Source organism: Podarcis raffonei, chromosome 10 (assembly GCF_027172205.1).
Source record: "Podarcis raffonei isolate rPodRaf1 chromosome 10, rPodRaf1.pri, whole genome shotgun sequence".
NCBI classification, from domain to species: Eukaryota; Metazoa; Chordata; class Lepidosauria; order Squamata; family Lacertidae; genus Podarcis; species Podarcis raffonei.
The window spans coordinates 27,150,123-27,167,602 of record NC_070611.1 but is presented as its reverse complement, the minus strand read 5'-3'; the positions used below and the strand labels follow the sequence as shown (position 1 = coordinate 27,167,602).

General features: G+C 41.3%; 1 protein-coding gene across 2 annotated transcripts in view; it reads left to right on the top strand.

Moving 5' to 3' along the window:
• GXYLT1 (glucoside xylosyltransferase 1) overlaps positions 1 to 15,721 on the top strand; it is a 32,343-nt gene extending 16,622 nt beyond the window's left edge. For both annotated transcript variants that reach the window (XM_053405243.1, XM_053405242.1), the window contains 5 exons: positions 1,403 to 1,528; positions 6,306 to 6,557; positions 10,229 to 10,352; positions 11,681 to 11,853; positions 14,368 to 15,721. In XM_053405243.1, coding sequence (XP_053261218.1) covers positions 1,403 to 1,528; positions 6,306 to 6,557; positions 10,229 to 10,352; positions 11,681 to 11,853; positions 14,368 to 14,529 — 837 coding nt within the window. In that variant the 3' untranslated portion in view covers positions 14,530 to 15,721. The remainder of the gene's footprint in view (positions 1 to 1,402; positions 1,529 to 6,305; positions 6,558 to 10,228; positions 10,353 to 11,680; positions 11,854 to 14,367) is intronic.
• The last annotated feature ends 1,759 nt before the right edge of the window (positions 15,722 to 17,480 follow it).

Sequence of the window (17,480 nt, the reverse complement as noted above, 5' to 3'; positions counted from 1 at the left end):
AGAAGTGTATGCCATTTCAAGGGCAGGCATTGTCATGAAATTCTACTCAATATTGATCCAGTGCAGAACTCCCAACGTATAGTTAGCAGCGCAAAAACTTAAACACGTTGTAGGATTCCCAAACAATAGACCAGAGGCAATTGTATTTCATCCAGCAGAGCTTTATTGCTACTGAAGGCAAATGAGCATAATGGTCACAAATCCAATACATTCAGGATTGGCACTGTCCGTAAGAAATCCAGTTGCAGCAGACTTAACTTAAACTTACAAAGTCTAAACCTTAACACTTAAGCATACTACCGTACTTTTCCATGTATAAGACTAGTTTCTTTCTTTTTAAAAAAATTCATGCTAAAAAGTGGGGGTCGTCTTATACATGGGTAGTGCATAGGGTGGACATTTGATTGCTTGTTGCCGTGGCTGTCAGCTGCTATTGTCCGTGTTATTGGTTGCTGTGTCAATGGGTGGTGTTGATTGGCCAACACTGAGGCATTTGGGCAGGCGATTGGCAGCTTCTGCCTGTGATGGGACAGACAAGAGGCAGATTTATTGGCACGTGTGGGTGGGCAATCCTCCCCAAAAGAAGCTCAACAACTCTGGGCAATCCTCCCCCCAAAAAGCTCAACGAGTTTGTGCCATCTCCCCCCATTTTTTAAAATTTGAGTCCCCCAAAATAGGGGGTGTCTTATACATGGGGGCGTGTTATACACAGAAAAGTACGGTATGTACAGAACACAACACTAGAAGGAAAAGAGATAGAGAAAGTGAAACCAGGCTCCTTCTGGCCTATATAGTCAACATGACCTTAACTGGAAGAGATAGTGAACCAGTTTAAGCCAGCTGTACTCAGCTTCTCTGAAGGAATAACCCAAACATCACAAACCTTCTGCTTGTTTCTTTCACACAGAGAAGCTTCCAGAACCCTCTTGAATTAATTAGAATAGGAAAGATCTCTACACATCAGAATGATCAATACTTTCTGTACTAAGAAATGCAAACTGACAGGCGTATTCCTGCCCCCCATGTTGGGAGAAGAGAAAGGTTTTGGCTCTGTTGGATGTAGAGACTGCCTTTTTGCCCTCTGCCGTCTAAGCACAGACAGAGGTTGGGCAATGGTGGTGGTCCTATGTGGGGTGGATTGTGAGGGAGGACCTCTTGTCCACCTGCATAGAAGGAGAGGCTGGTATGTCTCCTGGGAATCTAATAATATAAGGAAGGCCCATCCCTGCTTTATCCAACGATTTGATTTACTTTACTCTGTTAAAAAAATTGGGAAGTACAGTAGTATGTGCTGAGACCACTCTGAAACTTAGGGTGCTTCTCAAGCTGGAGAGTTGCTTGTGATTTTCCCCCCCTTCTTATTGTATGACTTTAATAAAATTTTGTAATTTCTTTTCCCCAGCTTGATGGTTTGGCGTATCAAGGAAAATTTAATTATACTTTATACCCCATCTCGTTTCCAGCTGAGAATGCAGCTGAATGGAAGAAACTGTTCAAGCCCTGTGCATCTCAGAGGCTTTTCTTGCCAGTAAGTGATGGTGGCTGTGGCAAAATATGTAACTTTAAAAAATTAGCTTACTTTATCAAATGCAGATGTTCTTCCAAACACAGTAATCTGGCTTATTTGGGTCTCTCGAATTTGGAGTGCAGGGATATATTTTGCTGCTTGTCTAAATCTGTCACGAAGGAACGTCTAGTGCAGGCTTCCGCAAATTCGGTCCTCCAGATGTTTTGAGACTACAATTCCCATCATCCCTCACCACTGGTCCTGCTAGCTAGGGATTGTGGGAGTTGTAGGCCAAAAAACATCTGGAGGGCCGAGTTTGAAGGAGCCTGGTCTAGTGGTCAATCTGGGTCTTAAGCAGAATGCTGCCCCTTCTCTTTATGCCATTTGGAAGGGATAGGTTGAGCTTGTATGAGAGCCTTTGGAGGAAGAGAAGGCAATTTGAATGCTAGGAGCAGGGAATATATGTGTGCACTCACACACACATAAATCACACACACATAAAAAGCAGGTGGCGCTGTGGTCTAAACCACTGAGCCTCTTGGGCTTGCCGTTTGGAAGGTCAGTGATTTGAATCCCCACGGTGGGGTGAGCTCCCATTGCTCTGTCCCAGCTCCTGCCAACCTAGCAGTTCAAAGGCACACCAGTGCAAGTAGATAAATAGGTAGTTGCGGCGGGAAGGTAAATGGTGTTTCCGCACACTCTAGTTTATGTCACAGTGTTCAGTTGTGCCAGAAGCGGTTTAGTCATGCTGGCCACATGACATGGAAAGGTGTCTGTGGACAAACGCCAGCTCCCTTGGCCTGAAAGTGAGATGACTGACACAATGCCATAGTTGCCTTTGACTGGACTTAACCATCCAGGGGTCCTTTACTGCACAAGCAAATGTTACTTATTTTATAGGCTGAAGAAGCAGGTACAGGGAGCTGAACAAACAGGAACACTGACAGGATGAGAACAGAAATCACACGGCGCGGCGGCAGCAGGTGGCCCCATTAGCTAAAGTGGTACCTCAGGTTAAGAACAGTTTCAGTTTAAGAACGGACCTCCAGAACGAATTAAGTTCTTATCCCGAGGTACCACTATAGTGGAGAACTTAAGTAATAGGACTCAATTACTGCACTTGAAAATTCATTACCTGTGATATTGTGTTATGCAATGACACTCGTGTATCATTACATAACAATTTAGGTGACTCTGGATAAGCTTTCCTTATAACTGGATGCATGTTGAGCCCTCAAGTTGCTCAGCTTTTGGAGACGCCTCCAGAACACTGCTCTTTTCCAATCTCACAGGTTGCTGTGGGACCCAGGCTTCTCCTTTGCTTACCACCTGTCCGGTTCCCTAGCCTGTATGCCATGTTTAATATTTCCAGGCATCCTCCGCAGCGAGGACCCTGCCAGGGGAAGGTTTCCCCGCCTGCCTTTTAAAAACTGTACTGGAGGGCTCCTAGCAGCCCTTGATATAGATAAACTTTATCAGAGCAGAGGGAATTTCGGAGCCAGATTGGAGCCTGCAGCAGGAAGCAGATTGATCTGGTTCTGTTTGTCTTAAATTTTATCTGCACCCAAATCAACGATGCCAGCGCTGCTAGCAACCTAGAGCCCGCTGGTGACCATGGAGTCCTAGGCTGAGATGGAAATTCAGCTGTTCATTTCTCTAACCCCAGTGTTTTCGACTGTATCTTTTGTATTCCCCCAATCTCGCCTACTTCTTAGAACACATGGTGTTTTTCTCCATAGGCAAGCCGGGTGTGCTTTGTATCGCCATATAAGCTGGTACCCTGCCTGAAGCCTCTTTCCTGTATCTCTGAAATAGTAACCGACCATATGGTCCAGGCGTTATGGGGGTGGGTAGCATGTGTGGTACATACCCACTAATCATTTTACTCTTTTATACATCTGCATTGACACCTCAAGCTACAAAAACATTTTATTCTTTTCAAGCCACTTTGGGGGGTGGGGCAAAGACTTTAATTACATATTGCTAATCCCTCTTGGCGATCACATTCCTATTGCCATTGCTCCGTTTTGCTTGGGCTGCTGTAAATGCATTCAGCTGTACATGCTTGCAGTTCCCTTGGGACCAACGTATGCAGCCCCTCCATGGATACAATTTTAGGAAGCCTGAATAGGACTTCAGAAAAGTGCACTTCTCTATTTATGCTAGGAGCTCCTAGCAGCTTCCAAAATTAAAAGCAATAAAACACAAAAAGTTCTAAAATCTCTAGCCGTATAAAATACCCTAGAATGAGAAAATATCATTAAAACATCGCCATTTAATTTAACAACATAAAAATATATATCCATGTTTTTAGCCCATGGGTAGCACTAAATTTTAGCCTGTGGTGAATCACCAGCTGAACCTGCTTACATTATTAGACTCTTTATTTTCTATGCTGCACAGTCTGTTCACAGATGTGAAAAAATAATTATAGTCTGTTTGTTTGTATTTGTTTACACAACACATCCTTTTGATCCCTGGCTATCATAGCTAGTAAAATCTTAATAAAAAAGAGGTAAAGGTAAAGGACCCCTGGATGGTTAAGTCCAGTCAGAGGCGACTATGGGATGTGGCACTCATCTCGCTTTCAGGCTGAGGGAGGCGGCGTTTGTCCACAGCTTTCTGGGTCATGTGGCCAGCATGACTAAACTGCTTCTGGTGCAACAGAACACCGCGATGGAAGCCAGAGCGCATGGAATCTGTTTACCTTTCTGCCACAGCAGTACCCATTTACTTGCACTGGCGTTCCTTTGAACTGCTAGGTTGGCAGGAGCTGGGACAGAGCAATGGGAGCTCACCCCGTTGCAGGGATTCGAACCACCGACTTTCCGATCGGCAAGCCCAAGAGGCTCAGTGGTTTAGACCACAACACCACCCGTGTCCCCCTGCCCACATGACCCAGACAGCTGTCTGCAGACAAAAGCTGGCTCCCTTGGTCTGAAAGCGAGAGGAGTGCCGCAACCCCATAGTCGCCTTTGACTGGACTGGGGTCCTTTACCTTTACCTAAAATCTTAATAGAAGGGGATGGACTGGATGGGTACAGGGAGTGGTCAGTACCTCACATGGGTACCCCAGTGACTTGAAATAGCTGCTGGTGCAACCCATATTGAAGAAGCACTCCCTGGGTCTAGAGGTTTTGGAAATTACCATCCGGTCTCTAATATTCCTTTCCTGGGCAAGGTGATGGAGAAGGTTGTGGCCAAGCCAGCTACAGCCAAAACTAGGTAAAGGTAAAGGGACCCTGACCATTAGGTCCAGTCGTGGCCAACTCTGGGGTTGCGGCGCTCATCTCGCTTTAGTGGCCGAGGGAGCTGGGGTACAGCTTCTGGGTCATGTTTCCAGCATGACTAAGCCGCTTCTGGCAAACCAGAGCAGCGCACGGAAACGCCGTTTACCTTCCCGCCAGAGCGGTACCTATTTATCTACTTGCACTTTGATGTGCTTTCAAACTGCTAGGTTGGCAGGAGCAGGGACCAAGCAACGGGATCTCACCCCGTCGTGGGGATACAGCCAAAACTAGAGGAAGTATATTATCTAGATTAGAACAGGGTGATCCCTCGGCAACATTTGATGTCTTCATCCTAGCCCTTCTGCTGCCTTCCCAAAGCCAGGTAAGTGAGTTGCTGGGCTTTGGGAAGGAGGCGTGAGGGCTCTAACAGGGTCCTAGAGTCTTGTGTTTCCTTCCCAAAGCCCAGCACCTTGCTTATCCAGCTTTGGGAACGTGGTGTGAGGGCCGGGTGTCAAATTTTGGCCTTGTCCCCCTCTCCACATGATAAGGCATTGTATGGCTGGCGGGTTCCATGTTGAAGTACTCTTGCATCCCAATTGGTAGGGAAAGTTGAACTGCCCTGATCTAGATTAATTTCAGTCTGTTTTTTGGCACACAGATAGCCTTGGCTGCCCAAGTTGCATTTGATGACTGAAAGATACTGTTCTTGGCAGTCCTGGGATCTCTGTTTTTTAGAATATTTTAAACTAATAATAATAATAATAATAATAATAATAATAATAATAATAATAATTTTTTAATACTGTTTTTAGTTGTTGATGACTTTTCAGGTTTTATTATTGCTCTGAATGGGATCAGTGCTATTTTTCTAGAAAAAGAATTGCCAGAACTCACCATTCTCTTAGAATAGCAATGGCACTCACCTGAGTTCCAGGGAGTTCCAGCTGAAAAGCCCTGGGTGGGATATAAATTAAAATCAGACATGTCACTTAATTACTGTTGTCTATCCAAGTGGCGTACAAGGGATTCAACACAATGAAAATAAAAATCAGTTGAAACTATTAAATCGGAATTCAATTAAAATACCTGCTGGAATAAAAGAGACTTCAGTAGTTCAGCAGGGAAGGGGTCCTGTCGGACCTCAGGTAGAAGGGAATTCCTTAAAACTGGGTCTACAATCCTGACTGCACAGCTCCTTGTGTCCAGGAGACATACCTCTGTGTCATGGGGAGCCACAAACAGTTGACTCCCCCAAAGACCTCAGCAGTGAGGCAGGAATATAAGGGATTGAGTGGTTCTTCAGGTATCCTGGATGCAAATTGTCAAGGGCCTTATAAATTAATACCTGGCCTTGTAGTGTATGAACAGCCAGCGCAAGCTTTTGAGCACTGGAGTTATGTGCTGGTGATAATATGTCCCCACCAGCATAGAGAGAAGTTTGTCTATTGGTGAGGAATCGATACTGCTATTGATACTGATCTTCCTCAGTGGCTTATTGGTCAAGATGAGTAGTAGCATGGTTAGGGTTTGACTTAAAACCTGTTTCTAAAAACCCCTTTCCTTCACAGTTAATCCTCAAAGATGTAGACTCTCTGCTCTATGTTGACACGGACATCCTGTTCCTAAGACCTGTTGATGACATTTGGTCCTTCTTGAAAAAATTCAATTCCACTCAAATTGCTGCAATGGCACCTGAACATGAAGAACCTCGCATCGGGTGGTATAACCGTTTTGCCAGGCACCCGTATTATGGAAAGACTGGAATCAATTCTGGAGTAATGTTAATGAATATGACCCGCATAAGAAGAAAACATTTCAAGGTACGTCTTTTGGTTCTCTCATTTCCAGGGTCAGCTTACTCTCTCCACCGAATGTATGCAGTTTCACTGACCTCCCAATTTTCCCATACGTTGTTTTTCCTCATCCTGCAAGCAAGATCATCCTGCTTAATTTTTCCTAATGGAAGCCTTTTGGTTTATTCCTGGTTTTCAATATAGGATCTTTCCTGCAGCTTCTTCCTTATGGCGTTTCATCACATGCCACTCAAATAGAATATGGTATCCGTCTTCTTATTGTGAATTACTATCCTGCTAAGGAAATGGCAGGGACGCGGGTGGCGCTGTGGGTAAAACCTCAGTGCCTAGGACTTGCTGATCGTAAGGTCGGCGGTTCAAATCCCCGCGGCGGGGTGAGCTCCCGTCGTTCGGTCCCAGCTCCTGCCCACCTAGCAGTTCGAAAGCACCCCTAAGTGCAAGTAGATAAATAGGTACCGCTTTCTAGCGGGAAGGTAAATGGCGTTTCCGTTTGCGGCATTGGTGCTGGCTCGCCAGAGCAGCTTGTCACGCTGGCCACGTGACCCGGAAGTGTCTCAGGACAGCGCTGGCTCCCGGCCTCTTAAGTGAGATGAGCACACAACCCTAGAGTCGGACACGACTGGCCCATACGGGCAGGGGTACCTTTACCTTTAAGGAAATAATGGAAACAGCCTGTTATTAGTGCAGATACTGATCTAACCAGAAGGTGGCGCTGCTACACTGCTTACTACAACCTTCCCACTTCGGTAAAAACACTGCTTGCTTTAGTGCATGTTGTTCTTAAAGCCTCTTGTTTAATCAGTTCATATAACCTGCACATAAGCCAATGTTTAAATTAGAAAAATTATATTAACTGCGGCTCTACTGCAGCTCTTGACATTATTAAAAGAATACTCAGAGATGCTGGGATAAGTATTAAAATCGGGGGTGTACCTAACAGTTTTGCAGGGATTTTTTGCTTATGGGATGCAATGCACTGGTGGCAAATGGCTGTTATGGGGCACTCTGTTCTTATTTGACAGACTCTTTCTGAAATAGGTTGCCACATTTGCAGAAAATTTAGTATAGCCCTCCAGTCTCATCATTAGCACTTCACTCAGGGTTTCCCAAACTTGTGTCTCCAGCTGCTTTTTGAACTACAACTCCCATCATCCCTAGCTAGTCAGGGGTGGTGGGAATTGTAGTCCAAAAACAGCTGGAGACCCCCAAGTTTGGGAAACTGACTGAAATGGTCACTCTTGAAAATGTCATGGGTTTTGCCTTTCCATTGTTTCAGCCATGGAGAATTGATAGGCATTGTATTTGCTCGTTTGGTGTGCTTGAAAAGTGCTCTTAAAATGCTTTTGTGGTCTGCTCAGAGTTGCTTTGGTGTTCACAGTGCAGACTTTAAAACTTTAAGGATGGTATTCAGCTACGTTTCACTCAGAGTAGATCCATTGAAATTAACATACCTTACTTAGTCATGTTTGTTAATTTCAATGGGCCTACGCTGAGTAAAGCTTTGTTGAATACCACCCTAAGATTTGGCTTCATTTATTAGTGCGCAGGAGAACTGTCTCGAATAGGAAGTGCTATTTATGTAACCCTAAAGGAGAACCAAATATCAGGGCTGAACTAGATGTGGAACCATTGAACAAATGAAATAGCAGGCACTGGTGACCCATTGTGGATCGTGACCCTGGTGGATAGCGTAAGAAGACGCCTAATTTGCCCCCATCGCACCCCAATCCAGATCGGGGCAAAACTCCCATTCACACCATTTGAAACTTTTCTTCCAATACAAACAGCAAGTGTGAGGCCCCAATCTGTATTGCGGGTACAAAGAACTAAGACCTTCTTACTCCACAAGCCAAGGTCTGATCTGGATCAGGCCTTCTACACTAGGCATTTACTTCTAAAAACCCACTCATGTAATTGCATGAAAGGTGCTGTACTGCATTTAGTTTCATTCTTCCTTCCAGGGAGAGGCTGTGTTTTCCTGTTAGGCTTAGAGTTGGCTAGTTTGAAAAAGGAAACCCCAAACAAGAATTCCTTGATTTTTAAACAAGAAAAACACAGCTCAGCATGTTCAGACACATTTCATATGTTGCCAGAGAAGGGTTCCTGGAGGGGAGGAAAATATGTTTTCCAACCATGTGCTGTCATCTGCTCCTTTACACCTGCCTGATTAAGGAGCACAGGTAACACCTGTGAGAACTGAAAGGAGACATTAATTCTGAATATTTTACCTAAAAGCTATTTTATTTTATCGGAATGCAAACTAAGCACTATTTTGTTTACACATCATACCCAAAGCAAAGGGGTCTGTTAGTATCAGTGACTAACAACCACAAATGGTATTCGCTTTTATTTGAAAAATAGTCTTTACTAAAAAAAACATATGAATGCCACAAAAGAGAGTACTGCATTCTTATTTCTTGGTATTTCACTATTTATATTCCTTACCCTTCTTGTATTTCTGTTCATTAGTCCTAGTATCTTTGGGCTTCTTGCAGCAGCTGAATGAATTTTTTCCTTGTTTTGTATGATTAGCCACAGATATGTACTGTAGTGGCTGTGGCTTGTTGACGTTAAAAAAATAATAATCACAGTTTTAAAACTGAATTTAGCTAGTCATGGTATATATGTCACATTTATTCATTTACTCATGTATTTAGTGTTCTTATTACCTGGCCTTGAAGCAAAGGTCCTAGGGCGATTTATGTGATATTATTATTCTTATTATTATTATTAAAAAAACAGAACCTCAAAATCACAATAAAATTAGCAGCAGCGCATAATAGTAGGCACGGAGTAAACTAAAATGCCACCTTGCCCCACACTTCCAAAAACCTGGACAAAAAGGTGCTTCTTGACCTACTCTTTAAAGCTATAATCCAGGGCAGGATGTACCTTGGAGGCAAGAGCATTCTGTTGTCTAGGGGCTACTGCTGAAAAGTCCCTTCCATGGGCCACTACCCCTTCAACCACAATTGGTGCTGGTGCTGAATGCAGGGCTTTCCGAGCCTACCAAAACTATCCAGTCAATATCGGTGGAGACATTCCTTCAGATATTTGGGGCCAAAGCCATCTAAGATTTTTATACATTAATAAGAGCACCTTGAATTTGACCCAGAAGCAAATTGGCAAGCAGTGTATCTACCCTTTTAGACTGATGTAATGTGCATCTGGTCTGTGGCACCTGTCAGTACTGTGGCTGACACATTCTGCACCGGTTACAGCTTCTTCTGGGGCAGAACATATAAAGTGCATTACAATAGTCCATTAAGTGAATTTTCAGGAGCACGTTGTAAAGCTGTATTATTATTATTATCATCGTGTATAGTGAAATGAAACACACAAAGGCAGGTGAGTGGTCAACCAAGCCTCAAAGTCTGCCTAAATGTGAACGCCTTTAACTTATTTATTTCCTTATTTATTTCATCCCGGAACCCAAGGCTCTATGTACATGGTTCCCAGGCTGTCACTCATCCAGGCACTGACCAGACCCAGATCTGCTTAGCTTTAGCAAGGTGGCAGCCTACTTTGCCTTCAGACCATAAGCTGAATCCTAAAAGGGACTGGAGAGATTGCGTAAAGTGGCTCTTAATTAAAACAGAGCTCCAAAAGATAGATGTCAAAACCTATTATATTCCTGTCTTGGCTCTAATATTGCTCATTTGTGTTTGATGTTGAAGAATGATATGACCACAGCACGGTTACGGTGGGAAGAAATTCTGATGCCGTTGCTGAAAAAATATAAGTTGAACATAACATGGGGCGATCAGGATCTTCTGAACATTATGTTTTTTCATAATCCAGGTAAGCTGCTTTGTTTTAGAATGCCCTTTGAATCTTGCCTATCCATATGCTACTGCTATCACGCAGTAGAGATGGGTTTGGTTCCCTCCACAAAATGTGTCTGGTTATTTTACCTATGCCTTCTGATCTCTATCACAGAACACCTTTATTTGAAATTAATCTCCTATGAGCTTTTTCCATAAGAGCACTTCCATACTAACCAAGTATCAGTTTGACTTTGTACTACAGCTGCTGTAGAATGGCTGCTATCAAATTCTACCCAAGAAATGGATTTGGTGTGGTTTTGCTTGTGTGGTTGAGATCTCGTTTGAATTGGAGTGGGGCTAATTGGAATCTCTGTTGTTTCTGGTTCACGATATAAGCCAGGATTTCCCCACAGAATTTCACTTATTTCTAATTTGCTTTCTTTCATGTGACTGAGTGAAAACAAGGGCTGGGAAACTATTTGATAAATAGAGAGTGCTTGTTGAGCTCCAAAGAGCTTTCAACATGGGTTAGGCTTCGGTTAATATGGTAGTTCTTGAAACATTGTACATTTTGGGGCTCCAGTGACATGGATGTAGTATTCTGTGCCATTTTTTGTTCACTTGCCCACTACCTAAAGTTACATTAAAATCACATCTTCCCCGGGGCTACTTAAGACCTATGTGCCCCGAGGCAAGTCAGAAGCCAAGAAATCCAGGCCAAAGGAACACATAACCAACACCTTCTGAAAAGGAACGTCAACAGCCTGAGGTGACTGTTGGGGCAGCCCCACTTTCCCTGGGGTTGTGTAAGAGCTATGGACCCTGGCATCAGCTTCTGAAGTAGGCCCAAGAATATTTTATACCAGTGTATTGAAATTTGGTGTCTTGGCAGAAAGGTGGCATACAAATGAAGAGTTGGGATAGCTTGATCTCTAAAGTAAGATCTCCCATCTTTTGAATAAGACTGAATACATTTAGTGAAATTACAGTTGGCTAGTAGAAGTCAGATTAATAAGGGTAAAGTGACTGTATGCATGGCTGGCTTGTTAGTGGTTTATACCATATATTTAATTAAAATATTGGGATAGATCCATCATAGTATGAGTGGGCCTCTCCTCTCTTCATCTCTCACAGCCCCCCATATACCCCAATTTCTGGAAAGTTGAGGGTTGAAAGGTGGTAGGAAGGGAGAAAAGAAATCAGATGTTTCATTGCACAAACAGATTTCCATTGTGCAAGCAGGTAGACATCATTGTATGATTTCTATTGTCTTCTGTTGATAAGACACCAAAAGTTAAAAAGGAACTTGGAACTAATTAATGGCTTACCTGTAATCACTGCAATGTTGTTATTTTTGCACAGAAAGCCTTTTTGTTTTTCCTTGCCAATGGAACTATCGGCCTGACCACTGTATTTATGGAAGCAACTGCCAGCAGGTCGATCAAGAAGGAATATTCATCCTCCACGGAAACCGAGGGGTTTACCATGACGATAAACAGCCAGCTTTTCGAGCTGTGTACGATGCAATAAGAAATGTAAGCTTTTTAATCTCCAATCTGGTATATGAATTGATTATCTCTACTATTGTTAACTTCTAGAAATAAGAAAAAATTGAAATCTTACTCTGTCATTTTTTTATGCATCTCCCTTTTTAACTTTCCAGTTAATATGAACACAACCAGGCCCTCAAACTTCATTTGACCAATAATTATTAACTAACCTGCGAAGTGCACATTTTGAGAACTTTATACTGAAGTTTCAGGAACGCTTTCTATAAAAGATCTTAATATCTAAGAGTAGCAGAAGTACATAAAGTTAGATCTAAGTTTTGAAAGAAAGAGATATTGTGGACTTCTTGGAGTTTGGAGTCTATCGATTTAGGTTTTGAACGTATTGGCTTCCAGTATCTGCAAAAGAGGAGAGAGACCCTCTGTGGTCTTAAGGGTTGCAACCTTTGGCTGCAATCCTGAATGGTGCTAAGCTTAAATTTAAACTTCAGCATGATGAAGCACAACATTGGGCTCTAAAACATGGCAGCATCTCTTTCCCCCATATATGCCTGTTTGACCACTTTGATCTAAGGAACTTGAACTGTTTCAGGTGGCTCATAATTCTCATTCTGCAGTTATAAGAAATCAGTCTTTTAGTGTGGTGTCACCTATGATTTGGAAGTCTCTGTCTACTGACATCACACACAGGCCTCTTTGCTGCACAGTCGTACCTTGGTTTTTGAACAGTTTAGTTTTCGAACGTTTTGGCTCCCGAACGCCGCAAACCTGGAAGTGACTGTTCCAGTTTGCGAACTATTTTTGGAATGTCCGACGGGGCTTCCGCGGCTTCCGATTGGCTGCAGGAGCTTCCTGCAGCCAATCAGAAGCCACACTTTGGTTTCTGAATGTTTTGGAAGTCTAATGGACTTCCCGAACGGATTCTGTTTGACTTCCAAGGTACTACTGTACTCTGTTTGGTGCCTGGTTAAAACATTTTTGCTAAAGCAAGCCTATCCAGACATATAGATGTCATTGTGTTTTTATCTCTTTTACTGTTAATTTAAAAAAAATAATTTCTAATTGTTCTCAACTGTTCTTTATTGATAATTTTAATATTTCTTGTAAACCACTTAGAGGTTTTACCTCAGTCAAGTGATATATAAATGTTGTTAACCGCATTAAAAAATAACCAGAAGTTCAGTTTGGTATATTGCTTTAGTAAATGCTGGTAGTTTCCAGAAGTTCACTGACAAACCACAATGGAGGCGTTACCAGAAGTGCCTTAGACAATTCTTCTGTTCCCATTTTATTGTTGAAATTAGTAAGCAGTGCTTTGATACTGGAAAGCTCCATTTTATTCTCTCTCCAAACTCTTATTCCTGTCTCATATCTGTATAATTTAGTTACTTTAATTTGTGCAGTTTGTAATATATAAATGCACGTGCAAGTCTTTCATGCTTGGCATAACTGTTCAGCTTTCTTGTTCTGCAAATAAGGTTTCTAATAAACTATTTATCAGTATATCAGCATACTCACTGAAGAGCTGTAAAACGTAGCAATGTTGCTTATTTTAATGTTCATCCTATCTTGTATATAACCTTCAAAGATCAATAGTATATTTTAATGGTGCTTTGTTGCATGTTGTCATATAGGTATAAAAATGAAGAAAAGTACTATTGGGGGCCTTAGAATGCACTACACCGAAAGAAAATGTGGTCTCATAAAAATACAATTTCTTTGTTCCTTTGAGTATTGCCAGAAAAATATTAAGAAAAGAAAATCTCTCAGCTTTATTTATGATCAGTTTTTGTTTATGCATAACACATAGAAAAGATGTAGATCAATACTGACCTGATGCCAGCAAGATTAGCAAAATTATTTTATTTTGAAATGTTAAGTTAGCATATTACTTGGTTTCTAATGTAGTAAAATAACCTGTAACTCTGGATTAATGACTGTTTTTACTTCAGGTTTCCATTAAATACTGTGTATGCTTGTACATAATTCAGTTTAATGAAGCTGCCCCATCTTTAATGGTACTATAGATTACTCTTTTTCTACTGTTTCAACTCAATAAGAGCTATATATTATTTTAAAGAATGTCATACTGAGATAATTATACACATTTCAGGCCAAAGCTACAACGTGGCAGGCATGTGATCATGTAAATTAACCCATTAATTTAGGTGCCTGACATTCATTTTCAGATTTGTTTGCCTGAATAGTTACGTTGATTTTTTTTTTTTGAGGCTTGTTTCCTGTGCAAAAACCATTTTGCATTCATTTAAGCTGACAGTAATTGGATGTTTTGAGTAATCAAAATATATTACAAACTTGCCAGAGGTCTTTACGTATTACACTGTGTTAAGAATATTGCCACCTTTTCACTAGTTCTTGTCTTAAGTACGACTCGTATTTAGGGAGACTTTTGTAAAACTGAATATTTAGTGCAACAATGGAAAGCCGTTTTAGAATTGTTTTGGCCAAAGCAGTACTGTTTGGGTTGTGTTGCTAACTGTGACTTGTTAATACAGCATTTATAATTTCCTCTCCCCCCAGTATTCATTTGGTGATGACTTGGTGCATGCCTTGTTGCTACCCCTTGAACTGGAGCTACAAAAGACACAGCACACTTACTGTGGAAGAATATACAAAGTATTCACAAAGCAGCTAACCAAAAGCATAAGGGACATTTGCGAAAGAAGATCTAAAGGAAGGTGATCATCATAGGCTCCCCAAACTTTTGAATTAAACAACACAGATGTGAGAGAATATATGATGCCTGAAGGATATTCATGAAAGAAACAGCACATTGCTCTAATCAGTTGTTATGTCGAGAAGTATGCTGAGAACTATCTCCCAGTGTGGACAAAATGAAGATGCCGTTCTTCTTGAAGAATTCTCTGCAGGAAGAAAAGCACACTGCAGAGAACTGTTTGAAGTTCAGTTAGTACACATTTTCACAACGGTGAATTGTAACTGAGTCAAGTGTTGCAGAGTTTTGTATTCAGGTTTTTCCCTCTATATAATATAATTCAGTTTCTTTATAACCTCAAATGCGTCAGATACAAATGAAGGTCTTTATACTGTATAAATGACTGTACCCTTTGTCATTCCTAATCTCAAATTCTGATAAAACTGTGAACATTGCCGTAACGGAGTCAGCACTAACCTCACTTTAAAAGCGTGAGAACAAATTGTTTACAAATCTCAGAAGTTATTCCGTTTTCAGAGGAATGTGTTATGACTGATGACAATCTATATGTGCCTTTGTCTTCATCTCTTGTATTTTACAATATTTTGACAATCATGTTTTACTTTTTTTTAGATGTAAGCTGCACCTAATAACAGGACTTCCACTCTAGAAATAAATACCTAGTGGAAGCAAAGCTAGTGTCATATGTAGTTAATAATATATTGGCGTAAACCAGGATTGGGGAATCTGTGGCGCTGTCCATGAGCGTTGGCCATGCTGGATGGGACTGATGACAACTGGGATCCAACAGCATCTGGAAGGCAACAGTTCCCCACTCCTATAAACAAAAGCTGGGATCCAAAGATCTACATAGGCATGCTAAAGAGCTTGGCCCAGTTAGACTTCTTTGTCCTCAACCCCTTGAACAGTGGACCTCGTTTCCATATCCGAAACCAGTTTTGGAAGCCTTAACAGCATCAGACGCAATTTGCAACATGGCGTGAAGGCTGTGGTTTGAGAAGTCCATTCCCAGAGCCCCTTTACAAGTCCAGAGCTAGTGTGATTCTTTGGGTCCCGACCAACATTTTAACATGGTAGAACTCAACGCCAAAATAATATGGCTAGATTTACTAAGGCAAAATATGATATAGATTTTATATAGTTTTTATTAAATTTGAATAAGATTTTTATATATTCTTACTGGCCCTTCTGGAAGAAGGAAAAAAACATGTTGTGAAATATACTATAGTTTATTATGAAAATATTTTATTCACTCAGCTCCACGTACAGTAGGCTTAGTCATAAAATAATGATGTGTGGATGGGCTGTTACTCATCCTGATTTGACAGTTGTTTGCTTACCAAATAGTTATTGTATATTTTGCAACAAAGCTTTAAAATGATTGGCCAGAATCTGTGCTGTTACAAGTGTCTTGATTTCAGTGGAACCATAATATGGCGCTCTTGTTATAATGTTGGTTTGGAATTAATATGTTTGCTATAGCAATAGTAATTAATGACTGCAAAAATTTTTACTGCATAAAATGCTATTTTCATTACAGTACTTAATTATTATAATATTATACATATAGTGAGAATGAAGTTGGTCATATCGGAACATGGAAGTTATCCCTCCTTGTCTAACTGTATCTAGCTTTCTTGCAGGGGTGAGACACCTGGGATCATCCAGATTTTACTGGAGCATAGTACCTAACAACCCTGATCTCTGGAGCAGATCAGAGCTGGAGTTCAGTAACATCTGGAGGGCCCCAGTTTCCTCATCCCTCTTCTTCTGTTTTGGCATAGGCTGACATCTCAGAACTTAGCATCCCCAGCTGCTAAAAGAGTGAACTCTAAAAATGTAATGCATCCTTTACTCTCCCTACTGCAGCTCCTACTATATAGCACAGAGAACATTTAGAAAAGGGCATATGCATTGCATGCTAAGATGTGAAACCTCTGCTGTTATTGAATGACAGGTGGGACCTGCAGCAAAATCTTGCAGTGTATCTGCTCTAACAGTTCTGGGTGCCAGCCAGCCATGATCATTTGACTCTCCCCTTTACCAGTTTCCCTTTCCAATTGACACAGAATATTCCATGGCTACTGGGCATGCTAAGTCATCTATGGACTGATTCTTCTTCTTTTTTGTGGCGGGGTAGGGATTTGACCCTTAGGCTTAAAAACAATTTTTGTACCTCTGCAAACCTTGGGATTTCCCCCACCTTCCTGAGCATGCTGGTGCCTCCTTTTGTTTCCCAGTGGCTCTGTTTCAGCTTAAAACCTGTTAGCACTCACCAGCAGAGTTCACTGTTAGAGGGATGATAACTGACTGGTGAAAATTAATGCTGCATCTCATTTTTAGTTGTTAATTTTAGTTGACAAAAGCTGGTGCGCCCCAAGTTTACTTCAGTTTGCAGATGTTAAAAAAGCAGGGGAGAATTATTTCAGAAAATAATTTGGCAATGGGTCACCTTTCTCATCCATCTTTTGGAATGCTGTTTGCATGTTTGTCCCAGTGAATGCCACACTAAGAGCAAAATATACCTTCATATTTTGGAAACTCATTTGGTTCATTGAAAGGAATTACCTTATTCTTTTCGTGTCTCACTGTTCATAACTATAGCTTGAGTAGTAAGTGTCTTGATGTCTTGCTAAATTTATTTATGTACCTTTATAGATTGCTCAATTGTTCAAATTTCTAAGTGATGAAAAAGCTCATTTTAATACTGAAACATGGGTATAGATAAGAATTAAGTTCTATGAAGTCATGCTGTAAGTTTACTTTAATAGTGTAATAGGACACAAGTGGAGGCCAGTTGGCTCCTATGCGAAGCATTGTTACAATTATTTTTACATAAACTGTGTTTTGTATTACTCTGCTTCTTGTTTGTTCTTTTAGGAAGTTGCCAGTGGGTGTTATATCTTGTCACTCAAACTATAACATTAGGGTGTCAAATGGGGTGGGTGTCTTGCAT